The 20,373-nt window shown below is 40.2% G+C and overlaps 1 protein-coding gene across 2 annotated transcripts in view; it reads right to left on the bottom strand.

Moving 5' to 3' along the window:
- The window catches only part of ODAD2 (outer dynein arm docking complex subunit 2), a 187,137-nt gene extending 168,869 nt beyond the window's left edge, over positions 1–18,268 (bottom strand). Inside the window, exons 1-7 of one of the 2 annotated variants that reach the window (XM_014859085.3) lie at positions 18,105–18,268; positions 13,968–14,229; positions 8,449–8,606; positions 5,896–6,088; positions 5,178–5,284; positions 4,866–5,002; positions 2,360–2,476 (exon numbers count right to left, since the gene is read on the bottom strand). In XM_014859085.3, the coding sequence (XP_014714571.3) occupies positions 2,360–2,476; positions 4,866–5,002; positions 5,178–5,284; positions 5,896–6,088; positions 8,449–8,606; positions 13,968–14,191 (936 nt within the window). In that variant the 5' untranslated portion in view covers positions 14,192–14,229; positions 18,105–18,268. Of the gene's footprint in view, positions 1–2,359; positions 2,477–4,865; positions 5,003–5,177; positions 5,285–5,895; positions 6,089–8,448; positions 8,607–13,967; positions 14,230–17,640 lie in introns of both variants that reach the window. The other variant, XM_044762470.2, reaches the window with a different exon arrangement.
- Positions 18,269–20,373: the final 2,105 nt, after the last annotated feature.

Here is a 20,373-nt window from a genome sequence, read left to right as displayed (position 1 = left end):
GTATTTGCAGAAATGGTAAAACCAAGCCTAAAATTCACATAGAAAGTCAAGGGACCCTTAATAGTCAAAACAGTCATGAAAAATAAAAGCAAAGTTTGAAGACTCATATGTTCTTATTTCAAAACTACTACAAAGCTATAGTAATCAAAACACTATGGGACTAATATAAAGATTCCATATAGACTGATGGAATAGAACTGTGAACCCCAAAATAAACCCCTTATACGCCTGGTCAATTGATTTTCCATAAGGATGACAAGACCTCTCAATGAAGAAAGAACAATTTCTTCAATGAATGGTGCTGGGAAAACTGGATACCCACATGCAAAAGAATGAAATTGGACTCTTACCTTACACCATTTACAAAACATAAGTCAAAATGAATCAAAGACCTAAACTTAAGAGTTAAAACTATAAAATTCTTAGAAGAAAACATAGGAGCAAATCTTCACGACCTTGTATTTAGCAATGATTTCTTAAATATGCTAACAAAAACACAGACAACAACAACAACAACAATTATTAATTAGACTTTATCAAAATTAACAATGTTTGTGCATCAAAGCACACTATCAAGATGAGTGAAAAGACAACCCACAGAATGAGAGAAAATATTTGCACATCTTTTATGTGATAAGGGATTAATATCCACAATACATAAAGAACTCCTACAGCACAACAAGAAAAAGACAACCCAATTTTTTAAGTAGGCAAATGACTTAAATAGACATTTCTTCAAAGAAGATACACAAATGGCCAATAAGCACATGAAAATATGCTCAACATCACTAATCATTAGTAAAATGCAAATCAAAACCACAATGAAATACCATACTTCACACTTCCTAAGATGTCTAAAATAAAACACACACACACACACAGAAGATAACAAGTGTTAGAGGATGTGGGGAAACTAGAATCCTCGGACATTGCTGGTAGGAATTTAAAATGGTTCAGCTGCTGTGAAAACTATTTGGCAATTCCTCCAAAAGTTAAGCATAGAAATACCACATGATCCAGAAATTCCACTCCTAGGTATAAACCCAAAAGAATTGAAAACAGGGACTCAAACATATACCTGTGTCAATATTCATAACATTTTTCAAAATAACCAAAAGGTGGAAACAACTCAAGTGTCCATCAGTAGATGAATGGATAAACAAAATGTAGTATATATGTAAATGAAATACTATTCAGCCATAAAAATGAATGAAGTTCTGACACATGCTACAACATGGATGAACCATGAAAAGATTATGCTAAGTGAAATAAGCCCAACAGAAAAGAACAAATATCATATGATTCCACTTATCTAAAATATCTAGAATAGGGAAATTCATAGAGACAGAAAGTAGATTAGAGTTTACCAGGAGCAAGGGGAAGAGGAATGGGGAGTTATTGTTTAATGGGTACAGAGTTTTAGTTTGGGATGATGAAAGAGATCTGGAAATAGACAGGAGCAATGGTTGCACAACATTGTGAATGTAAGCAATGCCGCTGAAAGATACACTTAAAATGGTTAAAATAGAGAATTTTGTGAATATATTTTGCTACAATAATAACAACAAAGGAAAACCAGAGTCTGGGAAACAGGTGATCAAACACCAGGAAACAAAAAGAATTCACAGGATGATGACAAAGAGAAGTACCAAGACAAGAGCTGCATCAGTCTAGCAAAAAACTGGAGTACTCAAGAAGCAGCGGGGACAGAAAGAAGACCTCACAAATTATCCCAAATGGGGCCTGTGGAACTGACACCCAGTCAAGAAGGAGGCGGGAGCTTAAGGGCATCACATTTCTTGCATATCATTTCTTACCCACATCAGCTTCAACCAACATTGTACTTCATTAAATACCACATTGGCTGATTTCTCTGTCCAGCACTATTTCAAAGACCATGAAAGACACAAAACAAGCACAGTCCTTGTGCACATGCAGCTGACACACTCATTAAGACAATCCAATTCGGTAGTAATCATGGGATGCCCAGATAGGATAAATACAATTGAAACGTCTAGGCTTCATTAACAGGCCTGAGTCCCTTGTTCTTAGTGTTATTTACTCATAAGGGAAGATGAAAACGTCCTATTTAAAAAGCAATTTGAAATATTATGCCTATTGTGTAAAGAAAATCAGAAACAATCTTAAAGTATTACATTTCCATGTAATATTTACAATTAGGAAATAGTTCATTAATTTTAATGTATATTACTTATATTATTATTATAACTTAATCTTATATCACGAAAAATAGTCTATTAAAAGCAGTGCCTAATAGGCAGAATTATGCTTTTTTTTATACTATAGAAGTTGTAATCCAGTAATATGTTATGAAACTTTAAGAGACTACAAAACTTACCTGTTTAGACATGTTTTCTGAAAATTTTGCTGATTTTTCTTTTAAAAATGTGACAAGGTCTTTATAAACTGCACCTTTTCTCTCATAATTAATTTCCCCCTCATCATCTGTTTTGCCCTTTGGGAGAAAAAGGTTGGTGGTATTATTAATTTACTAGCAATATAAGACCCCGGTCAATACACCACAACCCAAGCACATGTATTGTTTTCTTCTCTAAAGGATCCATGTGGTAGTCTTTATACATGAAATGTATAGGCAAAACCCTTCCACCCTAACAATGTCATTCATTCATTCATTCATTCATTCATTCAGCAAGCCTTTACTGAGTACCTCCTCTCTGCGCCTAGGACACTCTGCTATTGAGCTGAGAACTGACAGCTCCCCTCCATTACATTCCTTCAATGTGACAGTGCATTATGACTTCAAGAGCCTTTGATGAAGTCACAAAAGGCCTCAAGATCAGAATGTCACCACAGAAAAGCCTGTTTCTCTTTGTCACACTCTGCTACTGTTCTGTGTGCAGCCCAGTCGCTCGAGGCTTATTTTCTAGGGTAATGATCTCTACGCTGCCATCTGTCCCTCGTCCTCGGCCTCTCTCTTCCTTCTTTTCTCTTTCCCTTCTGTTCCCAATCTTCTCCCTCAACCAAATATATACATACATAAACATAGATAACTGGAGCGTGTTATATAACTGTACACACACACACACACACACACACACACACACACACACAGAACTGCACTGTTATCACTTTGTTGTAATTGCTGAATAGTTTCACGTTCCTTGTCTTTCATTTTTTTAAATTGAGAGGACTACTTTGATGTTCCCACATCAAATAAATTTATATGTGGATCGATAACATCAAATAAATTTATATATGGATCAATAACTTTTGAAAGGCTCCTTGACCCACCTTCGAAGGTCAAAGAAAATCATTCCTTTTCTTTAGTCTCTTATTTGCTGGCTGGAGATTTCACTTTTCTAAAGTATCAAAAAAAAAGCAAAAGTGAAATCCTACTTTGGCTGTCCCCCTGCTCTATGCAGAAATAAGCTGGGTGTCATGCTGATGAGAAAAGCATCAGGAGGCATGTCAGAAGAGGTGCCTAGGAGTAATCTCAAGAAAGTGGCACCAGCATTTTGATACCAACCCAAGCCAAGGTGTGACAATTGTCCAAGCAGTGCCCTGTGATAGCTGGGTCCCCATTAAGGATTCGGGTCCTCCCTGCAGAATTTTGCTTGTGAGTCTCAAATTTACATTGGAGACTCCAAGGACAGAGCGTTGCAGAGGAGCAGGCTGAGCTCCTTCTGGAGGTTCGGTGAACAGGTATGAGACTAAAAGTGTTTTAATACGGAAGATTCAGAAGGCTATGTGCCGTATCTCTCGGCTCGAAGCCCACCCATCCACGCTCTGCTTTGTGATACTTGGGCTGGGAATCTGCAAAACCGTGTTTCTCCTTTGCCAGGTTAGGTGGGCTTCCGCCAGCAGGAAGTGAAAGGAAGACTGAAAGGCTAGAAGAGGGAGAAGGGACATGCTCCCTCCTGTTTGTCCACTGTTCCTGTTAGAGTCGCCCCAGCAACGGCCCCTCACCCCTGGCAGTGGCAGTTGCTTCCAGTAGCAACAGTTGGTTCCAATTTCCAGGGGGGGTTTTCCCTGTAGTCCCAGAACCAGGCTCATCGGGCCCCCTCAGAAATACCATCATCAGCCGACCGGGGCTCCACCTTCAAAGGTCTGGGTCTCAGCTCTGCCAGTTCCACAAAGATCCTCCTCTGAGCTCCTGAGGTACCAACACTAACTGGCCAGCGCCCCTCCTCAGAGGTCTGGGTCCCACTTTCATAGAGGTCACCTGTGCTCCGAGGGGACCGGCAGAGCCTGGAAATGACCATTCCTCAGAGGTGTGGGTCCCAGTTCTGCGGGGGCCCCTCCTCTGAGCTCCTAAGGGACCTTCACTAAGGCAAGCAGGGTCTATTCTTCAGAGGTCTAAATCCCAGATCTGCAAGGGCCCTCCTCTGGGATCCTAAGGGACCAGCACAGCTGGGCCGCGCCCCCTGCCCAGAATTCTGGGACCCAGCCTCATGGGGCACTTCCTCCAGGCCTGCACGTTGTGATAACCCTCGTCTTCTCTGTGTCCCCTCATCTCTTAGGGCAGAAGCTGTAGTTATTGCTTCTGAATTACCTCAGTGTTGCTTTTTTCGCCTTTTTTTTCCTTTAATACTTGTGTAACTGATTATGTTGAAGAGATTTTCATTTTCTAAAGTGGAATGGGTCCCTTTGAAGGCCATTTCTTAGAAGACTGACTTAACGCCCTGCAATGAGGAACACTGGGGCTAATTCTGAGACAACCTGGGATTGGCCCAGCAAACACATGGCAAAGGGATCTGCTTCAATCCCACAGAACAGTATTTCATTTTCCATGGTCATCGGGATTCAATCCTGGAGACGTGCCTGCATTTACAGAGAGCAAGCTAAGGACCAAAGTCAATACAGTTTTTTAAAAAATTACTTACACCATTTAAAAATACTCCTTCTGAGCTACAAGTAACACACAAAGTTTCAACATCATGCGGTTTCACCAGCACGTAACAAATTTCCCCATGAACTTGTCTCCAAGGGGGGGCTCGACATCCATTTGAAAATTCATAATCTGAAACCAATCATCAATCAATTTAGAGTTTTATAAAATAGGTTGGACTCAAAAAAACAAACATGAACGAAATTTTAAGTTTTCATTTTCTTAAATATTCAATTCTCTTGAAGCATTTTGAAAATATAATTATGAAAATATATATAACATCAAGTGAATCTGAGAAGATGAGAACCTGAGGTATAGTCGATATATTCCAAGACTGTGTGTTCTCCTTTTCCTGAGAAACGTTTAAGCAGCTCTATATCGTTCTTAACAGTCCCTGGATTTAAACGTATTTCCCTGAAACACAGGTTTAGAAATTCATTTGAAGTACTTTAAAACAGAATCGATTGAAAACATTCCATTATATCAGGAGCAATATCTTTTTTACAATTAAAATTGCAATTAAATTATTCAACAACAAAATTGTAGTCAATTTTAGCTATGTCATAATCCTATAATACTGTCAAAACATGAAGAAATTAGCGACCCGTGTTTAATGAAACATTAAATATACTCATTTAAGTATTCACTTTGTTTCTTGTTAGTACCATAATACTAGAAAAGACTAGAAAAATGAGCAAGTTAAACCTTAGCAACTCTATGTGATATTTGCATTATAATTTAATAATTTATCTAATAGTCTTAAGAGACTTTGAAAATAACAAGGCTACTTAATGTCTTCAGAATTAGGTGCAACCCCACTAGAATGTTTTAGCCATATTAACTACAAATTTTAATTTTTAGAACTAGAAATATCCACGCAATAAACCAAAATTTTCTTCCAATAAAATTTAATGTTAAATCAGTAGCAATAACTTCCATACTTTATTTTTCTTTTGTTTTTTCTAAAACTCTGAAAGCACTTTTTGTAACTAATTTTTAGAGTTTTCTTTTTTAAAAAGACTCACAATGAAATATGTTTTAGAGAATGATTGAGTAGGTGCAGATCCAGTTGCTTAAGCAGCATGGCAATCTTCATCTTCATATCAATTTCAGGATCATCTTCTTTGATAATTTTATCAAGAATATTTACTTTGGATGAGTCTTCTGTCAGTGTATCATAATCCAAGCCCAGGATTTTTGCAATGGGATTTCTGTTAGCTGCCCAAAAAAGTAAATAAATAAAAATGATCCTCTTGTCTTCTATGACAAGAAACATAAAAACTAACAAATCCTTCAAAGTCTACTTAAATGTGTTTCTTTCATTAAACTTTCTCTGATCAACTCAATTAAAATCAATCTCTACTGGGGGCTGGCCCACGGCCTAGTGGTTAAGTTCGGTGTGCTCCACTTTGGCAGCCTGGGTTCAGTTCTGGGGCATGGAGCTATACCACTTCTCAGTGGCCATGCTATGGCAGCGACCCACACACAAAATAGAGGAAGATTTGGGCAAGATCTAGGAAGATTTAGGAAGAATAGGCATAGATGTTAGCTCAGGGTGAATCTTCCTCAGCAAAAAAGAAAAATTAATTTCTACTTCTGAGATTCTACTGTACTTAGAAACTTTCTAATACCTCTTGAGATGTTCTGCCTTGAACTGTAATATCATCTATATATGTCATCTCCCTAACAGGACAAAGGCCAAGACATTCTTTTTCTTTCAGTTGACCAAGGGCCATTGTTCAGAACAGGCATTTGATTAACATATTCAGAATTGATTTGAAGATAGAGAAATACCGGTCTCCTCAGAAGATCATCACTAGAACCACGTGCACACCTGTGTACAGGTGCTCAGGACTCATAAATGCCTGCTTTCCAAAGTAGCAGTTTCCGTCAGTCTACAGATCTACTGCCAGTTGTGTTCCACCTGTTCAAACTGCTTATATTCTCAATGCCTTTTGATTTTAGTGTTGGAAAAACAAATCTAACCAGCATTCACACACATATCAAAATTATAGTGATAAACTTAAATACCGACTCATCAGCAAGTCTGACGTAGACGTGAAAATTGAACCTAGAGATGCTGAAAACAGAATTTAGCAAAGGTAAAAAAAATATGGTTGAAAATGAGGGAGAAAGGGTCTAAATCTTGTTTAGAAAGGAGGAATTCAAGTAAGATGAAAATACATACACATTTGGACAGAGAAGGGGAAATGCCTATGGGACTAATTCAGAAAGCTTGACCTGACTGAAATGAAGAGAAGGACAGAGACGGCATCAACTCTCCAACAGGACATGGGCCACTCCACCAGGAAATAGCATAAAAGGCGCAGGGCTGAGGAAAGACTGCACAAGCATAGGCAGGGGCAAAGAAAGGAGGCCCAGGAATCAACTGCTTGTGAGCATCTCAACTTATCACCATTAAGGCTGTCATCTGACAAGGGATACTAGGTGAATTCTGGAGAAAGACATAAAACTGACTCCCAAATTGCTGGGTAATTGGACTTAAAACTAAGAGTTGTACCTAGAATTCACACAGAAAGGACAAAATGCAGCAAAGGATACATTTTTAGCCAAACTAGATAAATAGCAATCTATGTAATAAGTTTATATATTACGTTGAATTTAATGAACAATCATGCCTTTATTAACCACCTTCTAGAATTCAGCTGTGCTCTCAAGATTTCATCCCTCTTCAGGAAAGCAGCTTTGGTGTACAGATAGCCCAATAAGGAAGAGTAGGCAAGTGATAAAAAGAGGATGCTGTCTTAAAGTTCACACCTTAAAAAAAAAAAAAGGAGCACATTCCTACCTCATAGCAACAGATAGCGGCAAAGAATGATGACAAGTGGAACTCAGGTACATTATGCTGGGACCCACTGGTCACATGATCCCAAAGAAGCAAAACACCCACATGACATCATTACCTACTGGTATTTCTACTCATAAGACATATTTAGAGGACAATTACAGCAGGCAGGCAATCACATCCTCTTTCGCATGTTAGATGATTAGATGATAATGAGAGCATTATGTATCCTTAATGAAGAGGAAAAGTACTTCCCACTGAATGAATGTAACTATTCACAGAAAGCTGTGAAGTCCACAATGGAATAGCGCTGAGACAAATGGAAACTGAGATTATTATGGACTATCCCTGCTAAAGGAAGAACCTACACTCATTTCAAAGGAAACAGATCATCATCCATCACAGCAGTATGCAAGGGGGCGGGTGGATTCCGGGGCTGGCCCTGGTCATCCATCTCTTCTCCTGACGTGGACCTTACAGGCTACAGGCATCTGGTCTCTCCGAAAGCTAAGGAGGCTCTCTTTAAACCATAGGCTAAAATTAGAAATCTAGACGCTTACTCATGGTCAAGTATTAGGCCTTTTATTTTAAAGTAGAAATTTGATATGAACATAGCATTTCGGCCAAGGAAAATTAATGACATTTTTATGAAGTTGAACATACGACTTTTTACCTTTAGGTAATAAAACTTTTTCAAGAGACTGTAACAAATGATTCCCCCCAAGGTTATATTTCAAAAAGTTCAAATTACAGACCGGAGTGTAAATATCACCTTCAACACAGGCTTGTGCTTCCTGAAGCTTCGTATTTTTGGCAATAAGTAACAGGCGTGCGAGCTGCCCAAAGCTCCTAACTTTAATTTGTGGAACAGAGAGAAAGAGCAAAGGCTTTCCATTTTTATCAACTTCTTCTGATTTGACTGTTGTTTCACTAAAAAATGAAAAAAAAAAATTGGAAAGTTTAACGTCACCTGGATGTCAGCAGAAGTTAAATTTAAGACATTTTGACAACTCATTCCCATGTCTCATTATAAAACACTGAGAATATAAACACCTCTTGTTAGAAGATCATCTGTCTTCCACTTTCACCCACACTCAGACCCTCAAATCCCCAAACTTATTAGCAACCATAGTGAGCAACACAATATATCCAGGAAGAAATTTTAAGAAATTTCTTGAATACCTACATGAATTCAATCACAGTTTTTCTTTTCATTTTTCTAACATTGTGTTTGAAATCTTTAAAATATCACTGGTTCTACAGAACCATTCATGTTTGGGGAATTTCTAATGTTATTTTAGTTATAAAATTTTTACACTACAGTAATTAGTGGTTAGAAATTTTGTGGCTACTCTGTGTTTATGAACAAAAGAGAAATGAAAAAAAGACAAACTAGATCCCCTCTGTGGATTATTTTCCCACTCCAAACCCCCTAATTTGGTTTATGTTAGGATAATAAGCAGTTTTTCTAAACAGGCTTTTCCTGATCAGAAATTATTGGGTCTCCTAGATTTGAGTTTCTGTCCATTTTAATGATTTTTTTAGGTTGGCATTTAAAAAATATTAAGATGTTTTTATGGTAGTGATATTTCTATAGACTTCCACCACTTACCACGTTAATTAAACTGCCTACGTTTTTCATTACATACTGATGCCCCTGGCAAAATTGTCCACATCTGAAGACCTGATCTAACTAACATATTTTAAATTGTAATGCAGATAAATAGATGTAAAAAGTTGCCCATTTGTCAGACGAAGAAAATCTAACAGACTCATACTATCTACTACTAACATTATTTCACTAGAAAAGAAACAGGAAGATAGAAACTGTGGGAGGCAGAATAACGGCTTCCCCCCACAATGTCCATGTCCTAATCACTGAAACCTGTGAATCAGTTATCTTACACGGCAAAAGCGACTTTGCAGATGGATCAAGTTAACGCTCTTGAGATGGGAAGACTATTCTGGAATATGTAAGTGGGTCCAATGTAGTCAAAAGGGTCCTTAGAAGAGGCAGGCAGAAGGGTGAAGACAGAGAAGGTGCTGTGACAGTGGAAACAGAGGTCAGAGTAATGCAGAGCCACAAGCCAAGGGATATATGTGGCCTCCAGAAGCTGGAAAAGGCAAGAATGAATTTTCCTTCAGCTCCCAGAAGGAACACAGCCCTGCCAACACTCATTTTAGCCCTGTAGAGTCATTTTAGATTTTTCACCCCCGGAATTGTAAGTTAATAAATCAGTGTTGTTTTAAGCCATTAAGTGTGTGGTAATTCGTTACAGCAACAATAGGAAGCTAACAGAGGGACTTTTATCAGGTCTTGCCCACTGCTCTATCCCCACTACCTCAGATAGTAACTGCACACAGAAGGTCTTCAATATATGAGGACATAAATGAATTATATGATATATGTTATATGAATTAAATGATATATGAGGAATAAATGAATTAATAAAATATTTTTAGACTTGCCAGTAATGTGCATCATGTACAAAATGTATGTTTTCTCTAAAATAAAGCTTTTGGAATAATGTCCTTAGGATTGAGGAGATTTCTTAAAGGCCTGCATCAGGGCTGGCCACTCGAGCTAAGTGGATGATGATAGGACTAAGTTATAGACTGTCTGAATGCCAACAATATGAAGCTACTTAACTTGAGAAGGTGAGACTCCTAGTGCAAAGCAGGAGACCTGAAGGGCACAGGTGACATCCTTCATTGCTCCTACCAGCCGAGGCCTCTTACTGAGCAGAGCAACAGGCACTAAAACGCAAGCTACAGAGAGGATTGTTGAAAAGCAGGCTTTCGTTTCTGGGCTCAGAGTCTCTAACACAGGAAGAAAGAGCTCTTTGAAAGAAAAATACTACACCCACCTCTTGAGGGTCAAGAAGAATGCGCTGTAAATGAAATCCACTGACCTGATCAAGAGACTTTGAAACTGGAATTGGGGAAGGGAGCTAAAAGTACTCAGCTTGTACTATCAAGCAAGAGAGCAGGAAAATGTCTTCTTTATTTAACCCTCAATGTCTATGTTTAGTGTCCAGAACATAGTAATTTCTCTATAAATGTATGTCTCAACAGTAACGTAGGAAATAAGGCAATAGCTGAGAAACTATTTGGTAATTCTCAGGGATGAAAAACAAAGAGCTCAAACAGCTTATGGACACTGATCTTAATACCATGACTTAGAAATTTTACCAAAATATGATAATTATTGTCTCATAAAACAATACAATTTTAAGGTCGGACATCCTGTAAATTCAGCCCTTCATGATACTGATCAGAAAACTAAGGACCAAAAAGGTATGAACTGTGCGTGAGGTGTGTGTTACTGGGGGGAGAGGGCCATTGCTCCGGCATCCTGACTTCTCATACATACAGAACTCTCACCAGCATGTAATTTTGTCCCAACTCATACATAATACTGAGACACAGCAGAGTGAGATTCATAACTAAAACCAGGCAATACTAAAGCAGGCGCGGTTCAAAAATTATAGTTCTACCAGAGAAGGAGAGAAAAGAACAGGTAAGAACATTTTCACAAAGGGATTCTGAATGCTTATCCAATTTATAAGTTCCAGAACTACGTTCTAGAGAGTCAAAGCACATCAGCTCTCCGTACCACCAACAGATGGTGTCACTACTGAGTGGTGTTATTTATCCTTAGTTTACAGCAGATTTGGGCTTCATTCTGAGGTGTTCCAGGAAGATTATTAATCTTATCCTGACTGATAAGAACAAAAGCAATTGAAATGGTAATAAAAAAGACATATGATTTCCATTAAAATGAAAGTAGAGATATTCCTCACTCCAAATTGAAGATGGAGAGATGATGACAAATGCTATTATAGGATAAACAGCTGTACACCGGGAATGATTCTAAAGGAAAAGAATGAATCATGCAACATGTGAAAAGTGCAGTGCCTATCTATTCAATTAATAACGATCTGCACAAAAGCAAAGAAGACGGTTGATGAAACATAAAACCTTTTCAGGGTGTGTTTAAAGGATCAGTTTCAACGTGAGATGCCAAATAGCCTAATTCAGAAGAAGACTGATCAAACTTTTATTAACTTCTACAGAAAGTGCATTTGGAGATGCACAACATCAAATGAGATGTGAGGCCACAAGTATAAATATATTCCCAAAAATATCTGCGGAGATCAACAAAAAGGGGTAGCTGATGTACTTCAAGAAATTTTCAGTGTAGATAAAGCTGACCCGTTTTGGAACAAAGAGGCCTGAGATAATGTATATCCCCAAGAAGAATCTACCTTTATTCTGAAACATCCAAGGATATTGCTATTTGGTTGAAACACGTCCAGAGACTCCAAGCTTAAATCCTTCATGATGCCTTTGGCTATCCACATGGACTTACAGATCTGAATCCTGACTGGAAAAAGAGCAGCCTCCTCTCTCGAAATAAAGGAATAAATGGTGTACGAAGGACCAGCAGCTGAGCAAGAAGAGTGCATGTGATTCAAAGGGCAAAGAATGAGGTAGTCAGGGTTGTTTTAATAACACCTTCGTCTGGCCATTGAAGACGTCTCTGGTTTGCATCACTTCTTATGTTGCCGAACGCAGCAACCACCAAGTGGCTGTGGGTTGCTGACAGTTCTTTTGTTTGGGGGGTAGAGCAAGGGGTATGGTCGAAACCTGGATATGGAAGCATTTGGTATTTTCCATCATTACCAAAATCTCAGCTGTACCCTCTGCCTTCTTTGGGGCAACCAGCACTTATCTGATTTTCATCAAGCCACACAGACGTGGTTTCCTTCAAGTGCAACAAGAGCTACTATCAGATCCCTGTCATCCCTTCCAGCATCAAAGATATCATCAGTAAAGTTCAGAAATAAGAACGCCGGACAGGAAAGTTGGCCCAAAGAAAAGCTGCACAGTAAATTTGACAGAAGGAAGACAATCAAGGGGTAGTTGGTTCAAAACATACATGGCATCAGAATTTCAAAATGTAAGAGGAAACACGTACATAAAGATTGTGTGCAGAGATATAAGAATGGAAACAAGGCAAAAGGAAATTGGACAAGGATAGAGAAAGAGAAATAGGGATACATTCGACGTGTACGTAACAGCCCCCCTAAGTAGTTGCAGATGACGTCATGTTTGTCTTTGCAACACAAAATTAGTCCAGAAGCAAGATACTAGAGTCTCGATACTCTTCTGACACCTGCTTTAAATTCACCTTTGTACTAAGGAATGCATATGTTTTTAATTGATTTTGCAGATGAGTTCATCTTTCAAAGGTTAGAAAAAACAATGTGTGATACTACACTGAATTTAGGTGGGAGCAACGAAGCACTTTGGCAGAAAGTGACCAGAGGCACAGTTAGAAACAAAAACAATTAAAAAACATTTCAGAAACTTCAGAGAGAAGGAAGACTGTGATATCAGAACTGAAGAGCTTGTGAAAGGCATTCCAGAAGGGTTTTGCAGTTCTGAAAACGAAACTCTGAGTTTATTCTCAGAAATAATCCCAAAGGGAAAAAACGGAAAAGGCATCTATAGGAAGCTTTGGCTAGTTAGGGAATTGTTTTGGATGAGGTTAGAGTTTAAAAGTTCATAGGCAAAATCAAAGAGAAACATGGTTGTAGAAGAGAGGATCAGAATGCCTGAAGTGGAAAATAAACTGAGGCTCGCCAAGACAAAAAAAAATTTATATATGAATTTATATATATTTATCATATGTAATTATAATATATTATATATAAGTATAACATATATTTATATAAACGTTTGTAATTTCTATTAATATATAGTGTTTAGCTATGTTCAAAAGAGACAAATTTGAGGTGGAGGCAGGATTTTTTATAATCTCAGATTTGGAAGGTTCTCATTTAAGGACCATGCTAATTGTTAAGAAGTTGCTTTCTTATATTGAGCAAAATAAGAGTACCACTCTCCCTCCGCCACCCCAGGAATTGACAGATTTAAATGCCAGAAGGGATTCTGTCTATACCAGACGTCTAAAACCCATGCCTACTGGCGTCTGGAGGGTCGTATGGATGAATGGAAAGGCCAGACACAAAATAGCAAATGTTGAAAGTGTGGTGACCTGGAGAATGCATCCCTTTTCAAAAGAAAGTCAAATTAAAAGTTTTATAAATAGTGTGTTGGCCAAAGTATCCTCAGATTTCACCAGAGTGCCTTCAGTTTGCAATCCCTGGTTTAGAGGATTTCTGAGGTTCACAGAGGTTACAAGACTTGTCCCAAACCTATAAGCGATCGATAAAAACATGTGCAATAAAGACATGAAATTCTAGAAGCAATTAACTGGCTTACCTGACACTATAACCTGATTCAAACGCTGAGGGGTTCAAATTTGTTTTCCATTGAAGCGGATCTACAAAAACATAATGTGCCTCTTGGGGATATTTATAGATAAAACTCTCCACAAACATAATAATTTCTTTCAATATGGCTTCATTTAGCGGGGTAGTCTCCAAGGTTCTAGTCCCACGTCCAGCAGCAGTCCACTGAGCCAACCTGGTCAGCGCCACGCCCATGGGAGCGGATACTGCTCGAGCCGAGCTCAGCACATACACTGCACCAGAGTAGAAAGAGTTAGAAAGAGACAGTGGCATCTACCTCTTCACTGGAGCATTTTTCATTTTCAAGATTTTAAGCTAGAACTACTCAACCCACATTCTGCCTATTAATCTCAGAGACTGACTTTTTAATTATCTAATCGCTCTTCAATTCAATAAAATAGTTACTTTTCACTGTGCCAGCCCTAAGTAAAACTGACTAGGACCTAAGGATTTTCCAGTATCTGTCTGCCCTGAAATGAATAACTTCTTTCTCATTTCCCCGGGCATAAGAGAGAAAATTAAAAGAACTGGGCAGAAAACGGAAATAGAAAACTCCAAGAGTGGGAAAAAGAATTCGGGGAGGTTGGCATCAAGGCTTTGGTTCACAGCTCTGCTGGGGCTGGAGGTTAAGTGAGAAATGCTCTTTTGAGCTGGGCCGCGCATTGTTTAGAATTATGCTATTAAACTGAATTCTGTTATCCTGACTTTCTTATAGTCATCATATCTGCATCTGCCCAATGATAACTGATGAACACGATTCTAAGAGCTCTGTGTGTTCCCGAAGTACCTGCTGCATTAATAAGAAATAGAATAAGAACATTAATATGAAATACTATAATTTTTTCTGAAAATTGGTATAGCACATATTGATCCTAATTAACCAGAATTTTTGAGCAATTCAAATAGTGTACTCTCTGTCCATATACCCTGCTCAGAACATTTTATTGTAATCCATAAGTTTCTTAAAAGCAAATGTGAGAGATGTAAGAACAAATGAGAATCTCTTAGCCTGTTTTTCTAAATTGGTTATCAAAAGCATCTAGCATTAAAATTTAAAACAAATTCAAATGAAATAAATTTTACTTTGGCTAAACAGAAACTAGTCTTTAAAACAGGATCTTTAAAAAGATAACATATCTGTAACATTAAATAAGTGCCAACTTAGAAAACAAGTTCTGACAGTAACTCACTGTGGATATTTAAGATTTTTTTCAAATAATCTAGATTTGTTTGTTTACTCATTGGTAATAACACTGACCATTAAAACCTTTCTTCCAGAACATCAGAAGAATGGTTATAAAGTTAAATATAAAATATAATTAGCTTTTTCCTCCATCATTATGACAAAAGCTCAGAAGTACCAAGATTCTACAGAAACGACTTGAAGATTTTTCTGTACTGCATTACATCTTGAAATCCAGTAACAGGGACATCCAGATGAGTGGTTCTCAATGGGGCAGTACTGGCTGCTGAGAGGCAGTACAGAGGTATTGTACAGAGAATTCACTACCAAAATGATAGGAAGGGGACATCATCAGCATTTCGTGATGAGGACCAAGAATGCAAGATGTCCTGCAATGTGCAGGACAGTCCCCCAGACGGAAGAATTATGCTGCAATCTCCAGGCATCTAGGAAGCGAAAAACTTCAGGTAAATAATACCCACACGTAGAACCTTCACTTTACAAATAACCACCAAGTATTTTTTTCACAGTGTTAATATACACTGAATTTTCCAGGATTGCAATAATCATACAAATCAAAGGAGGATTGCACATACTCCATTTTATGTGGAGCTTTACCAAGAGCTCAGCATTTTGGAGAACCACACCATTGATGGCACTACTAGTCACACAATCTAAGTTTCAACACCTGTATCAGCCTGCACTGGGAGCCCCTGCAGTCACGGTAATTCTATGTAACGCTGGAGCATCTGACTACTTCAGCATATATTCCAGTGTAGTGGCACCTGAGCATTTACATCCTGGTATTTTATTACAACTATTTTCCTTCATTTTATAGTTAGAGCTCTATTGATATTTAAAACTGTACACATATGTAGGATGATTACCTGTGATTTTGATTTCAGGATACTAAAGCGGGCATTACAAAATATTTGTTCCAAAAAACAAATATTGGATCAGATAGGGTTGAGAACAACTGAGATATATATAGATACACACACACATATATATGTATATATGATTATATAGAAAAGTGTTTATATGTTTATATATAAAAGTGCTAGTGAAATAAAATGTATACAATTAGGGTACAAATTTGCTCAGTGCATTGATTTTAGTATTCTAGGGTTTTGTTTTTATTGCTAGATTCCAAATACATAAGCATGGACTAATGTTTATGTCCAACACTCTTGAGTTTCCCAATATTATGAGAATAAGTGCAAACTGAGAATAAGTGCAAATAGCTTTATCTTATACAGAAAGGCTTAGGTGGACAGTTCTGTTTGTTTTTAATCTTAAGCGTAACAACTGTTTTGGTGCTCTTATAAAGCTATAGTGTGTACATCACTTCTAGCACTCTTTTAAAGAAAAATGCGAAATTACATATATTACGTAAGACTGCAGCAGTCAACACACCATATAGCAACTTCCTAGAAGACATTTAAAAAAGAGCTAATAAATGCAAAAAAATTCTTCTTTTCATTATGATAAATTTTTATACAAATGTAAGTGTAACATATTTGAATCTCTCGAATTGCTTTTCTGCATCTAGTAAACCAGCAGCTGCAGCAATGCACAGGCTTGGTTGGAGAAGGCTGGTCAGGAGAAGGCCTAAGAAACCCTCAGGGGGGCTTATGACCATCCAGAAGGCAAATACAGTACTATTAGGGGGAAAAAAAGTGCAACAAAATCCCAAAGAGGAGACCATGTACAAAAAGGTGAAAAAAATTAAAAGAGAAGTGCTTTGCAGGCCTAACTGAATGAGTTTTAAAAAGAAAACAGGGTAATACAGTGTTTTTTTCATCTTAAGTACGAGAAATTTCCGATGGCTTCTTAATTTACCAAGAGAACCAAAGCTACAGCATTTATTCCACTAATTCGAGTGGTGTTCAAAAATGGTCAGCATAAACGAGGCCGCAATACCAAAACTGACACTTTTTATCAACACAGGCTGCTCCCCAGGTTCCACCCATTGCCAAGCCATGAGTGTTTTGGCCTAAGAATCGTGGTTACAATGAAGACCTGTGAATACATAATACATGTCTTTGAAGTAAAGTTAAGATTTTTTAAAAGTTTAACGATTAAAAGGAAAAAAGGTTTTGCGCATGTTTATGTAAATTGAGAATTACTTTGCACTCATTTTCGCTAACAATCAAATAGATATAATAGAATTTGCTTCCAGAATCATTGACAAAATGAAACCCATTCGTGAATAACTTCTATAACACTTGAGCAGAAGCAAAATCGAATTCTTAATAGGCTACGGGAAGGGAAGCATCCACTCCGAGATCTAGAAACGCGGCTGGTAACATCGACTGGGAGTCGGTGCACACGCGGCTTTCTGCGAAGGATGAAGCTACTGAGACCTACAGAACAATTAAAATTTCAGAATGACATGAACAGGACTCTGAATCAAACTAAACTCAAAACCTGTGTAAAGACACGCGATGATGGCACCCACCTGGCCCGGCACAAGAGTAAGGAGCTGTCGGCTAAGTTTGCAGGGTTGAGGAGGTGTGGGACAGGCGGGAAGGGGCAGGCAGCGAAGGCAGGAGAGAGAGAGAGGAGGCAAGCTGCGAGGGCGGAGGAGAAAGGCGAGGGAGAGACAGGGAGGCGGCCGGTGAAGTAGAGAGAACGGATCAGGGAGGAGATGCGGTCCGGGCAGGGTGGACGGGGGGCGCGGGGGCGAAGGAGCAGGAGGTCCCCAGGCCTAGCAGAGGCGGGGAGGCAGCGGCTAGATGAGAGAGGGAGGGAGGAGGGGGCAGATCGCGGGCCCAAGCGAAGGCAAGGCGGCGAAGGGGACAGAAGCGGGACCCCAGACCGGCCCCGGTCCCTCGAGCCACGCGGACGGCTGCAGACCCCCAGCGCGGGCCGAGCGCGGGCGGCAGGGCCGGGCCCGGGAGCGCCACCCGCGGCCGCACTCACCTGCAGCGCCCCGTCCGCGCCCGGTGCCCCGCCGCTCCGCGCGCCAGCCGGTTGCTAGGATGCGAGGTAAACACCCGGCGCCCCGGCTGCGCGCAGGGCGTCGCCGGCCGGCGGAGGAGAGCTCGGAGCCCGCCCTCCGCGGCCGCCCCGCCACGGCGCCCAGTGCACGGAGCCCGAGCTCCCGCCCGTCCCCGGGGCCCGCCAGCTGGGCCCTCGGCCGCCGCCAGGCGAGGGGACCCTGCGCTCGCACCCCTGCGCCCCGCTCGTCCTCTCCTTGGAAACGGGGCTCTTCAACCTCCTTCCTCGAGCGCTGGGCCCGACTCCCTCCACCAGGCGGGAAAGCTTTACCTGAACTAAGGTCACGAGCGGGAAGGGCTGTTAGCAGCCACTTCGCGATGTCACAGGAAGCACAGAGCAACTATTCGTTCGTTCGTAACACCGTCTGTTTCCCCACAGGCTTCCAGACAGGTGTTCAGTCGTGTTCCATAGGGGGTTCTGTGTACGGGGACTCTTCACTGAGTTCTCAGAAATAGCGTAGGGCCCCTCGCAGGATATTGGAGGCTTAAATGTTTCCCTCCAGAAAGCAAATATCGTAGAATCCTGTACTACTCACTGGAGAAGCAGAAACTGCCCTTCAACTGTCTAGTTCAGAGAACTGGAATGAAATGAGAACATTTCCCCATTTTTTAAATGCCTTTTGCCTTTGTCCATTAAGATGGCCTTGACCCCCACCGCTAGACACCCTACCACAGGAGTCCCAACTCTGAAAAACCAGCAGGGGCTGAGAGAGTGGAAAAAAGAAAATATTGGGGGGAAAAAGAAGAATGAGCCGTATATTCTTATTGGGGGGCAGGGGGTAGAGTGTTTAGGCACCAGCATTGGATAATTTAGGGTGGTAAAGTGTTTGATTCTGGAGCTGGATTCTTTCCCTAAGGCCTAAAAGGCAAGTGTGTGATGATGTGAGGGCATTACATGGCAGGATATTGTGCTGTCCCAGCTCAAAGATGGAGTCTTTCTACAGACACACAGAAAATGAGATAGATTTAGCCTTTGTTTGGGGTTTTCTTCTCTTTTTGACAGTATAAAAGTTGTTAGGAATGGAATCATTTTGCCTAAAGGAGCCAAGAAACCAAGAGTTGCAATTTGTCAGAAAGAAGGATTACGTGCCATTAGGTATATAATCTGAGGGGAGCCCTTTCAAAAACTGGATAGCTCACTCTCTGAGACAATCGCAGCTCCATACCTATAGAGCTGATGCCCGTCACAAACTGGAGAGGGTCGACAAGCTGGCGAGGGTCAGAGTCTGCCCTTCAGAGGGGTCCTGGAGCTGTCCTAGAAGCAGGAAGCTCCTTTGGGTACTTTGTTTCAGTTGCACACTTTAATCAGCTGTATGATATGAGACAGCACTACTGGGCCCAACTGGAAACTTTGGCTTGCAGAGCTGGAAAAAGCCAATCCCCATCAAGATCTGAACGTCTGTCCCCTCATTTGCCGTATTCACCCCTAGCGTCAGAATCTACCATTGCTTATCTGATGGCGAAATCTGAATTTATTAACTTGAGATTTTCCGAGAAAAAAGCATGTAATAATATTTAAATTTGTAAAACTCCAAGCTGGCTTATTCCAATTTTTCCATGTTAGGTTGAAGCTCTAACTTGGCTGACCTTCAGCTCTCAGCTTAAATGACTACCTCTCAGCGAGTGCTGACCTGCCCACCTAAAGAAGCCCCACAGTCCCTCCCTGTAGGACTTATTGCCTGTCTCCTACCACTACAGTAAGCTCCATGACATAGGGACCTTTTCTGTCTCCTACAAGTCTGGATCCTTAAGATCTAGAAGAACAACTGACACACGGAAGGAGCAAAATTGATGAATCACCCCATTAAAGATGGCTTACTACTTGACATTCTTTGTTGAACCAAATACCACAAGGGTGAGGCCCACATTTTCCTGGACATGGTGGATAGAACCCGTTTGATGACTCTAAGTGGCTGTGTTCCTGGAAGTTTTCAACACTAGAGGACACCCAGGCATTTGCTGTAGCAGAGACCTTTCCCGGGAGCGTGACATGTGACCCAGTTCTGTCCCATGGAACTTTAGAGAAGGTCTGCCAAGGGCTTCTGGGAAAGACTTGAAAGGTTTTAGTCCACCCCCACAACTTTGTGTCAGCTAAATATGCTCCCTGTGTAATCGCCCACCACGGCTCAGGCCAGCACAGCTCCTCTGGTGCCTAGAAGAGTTCAGGCACAGAGTCTGGGTGTAGTCTGCTA

This window comes from Equus asinus, chromosome 29, assembly GCF_041296235.1.
Source record: "Equus asinus isolate D_3611 breed Donkey chromosome 29, EquAss-T2T_v2, whole genome shotgun sequence".
Lineage (NCBI taxonomy): Eukaryota > Metazoa > Chordata > Mammalia > Perissodactyla > Equidae > Equus > Equus asinus.
This window is presented reverse-complemented; position numbering and strand designations above follow the sequence as displayed.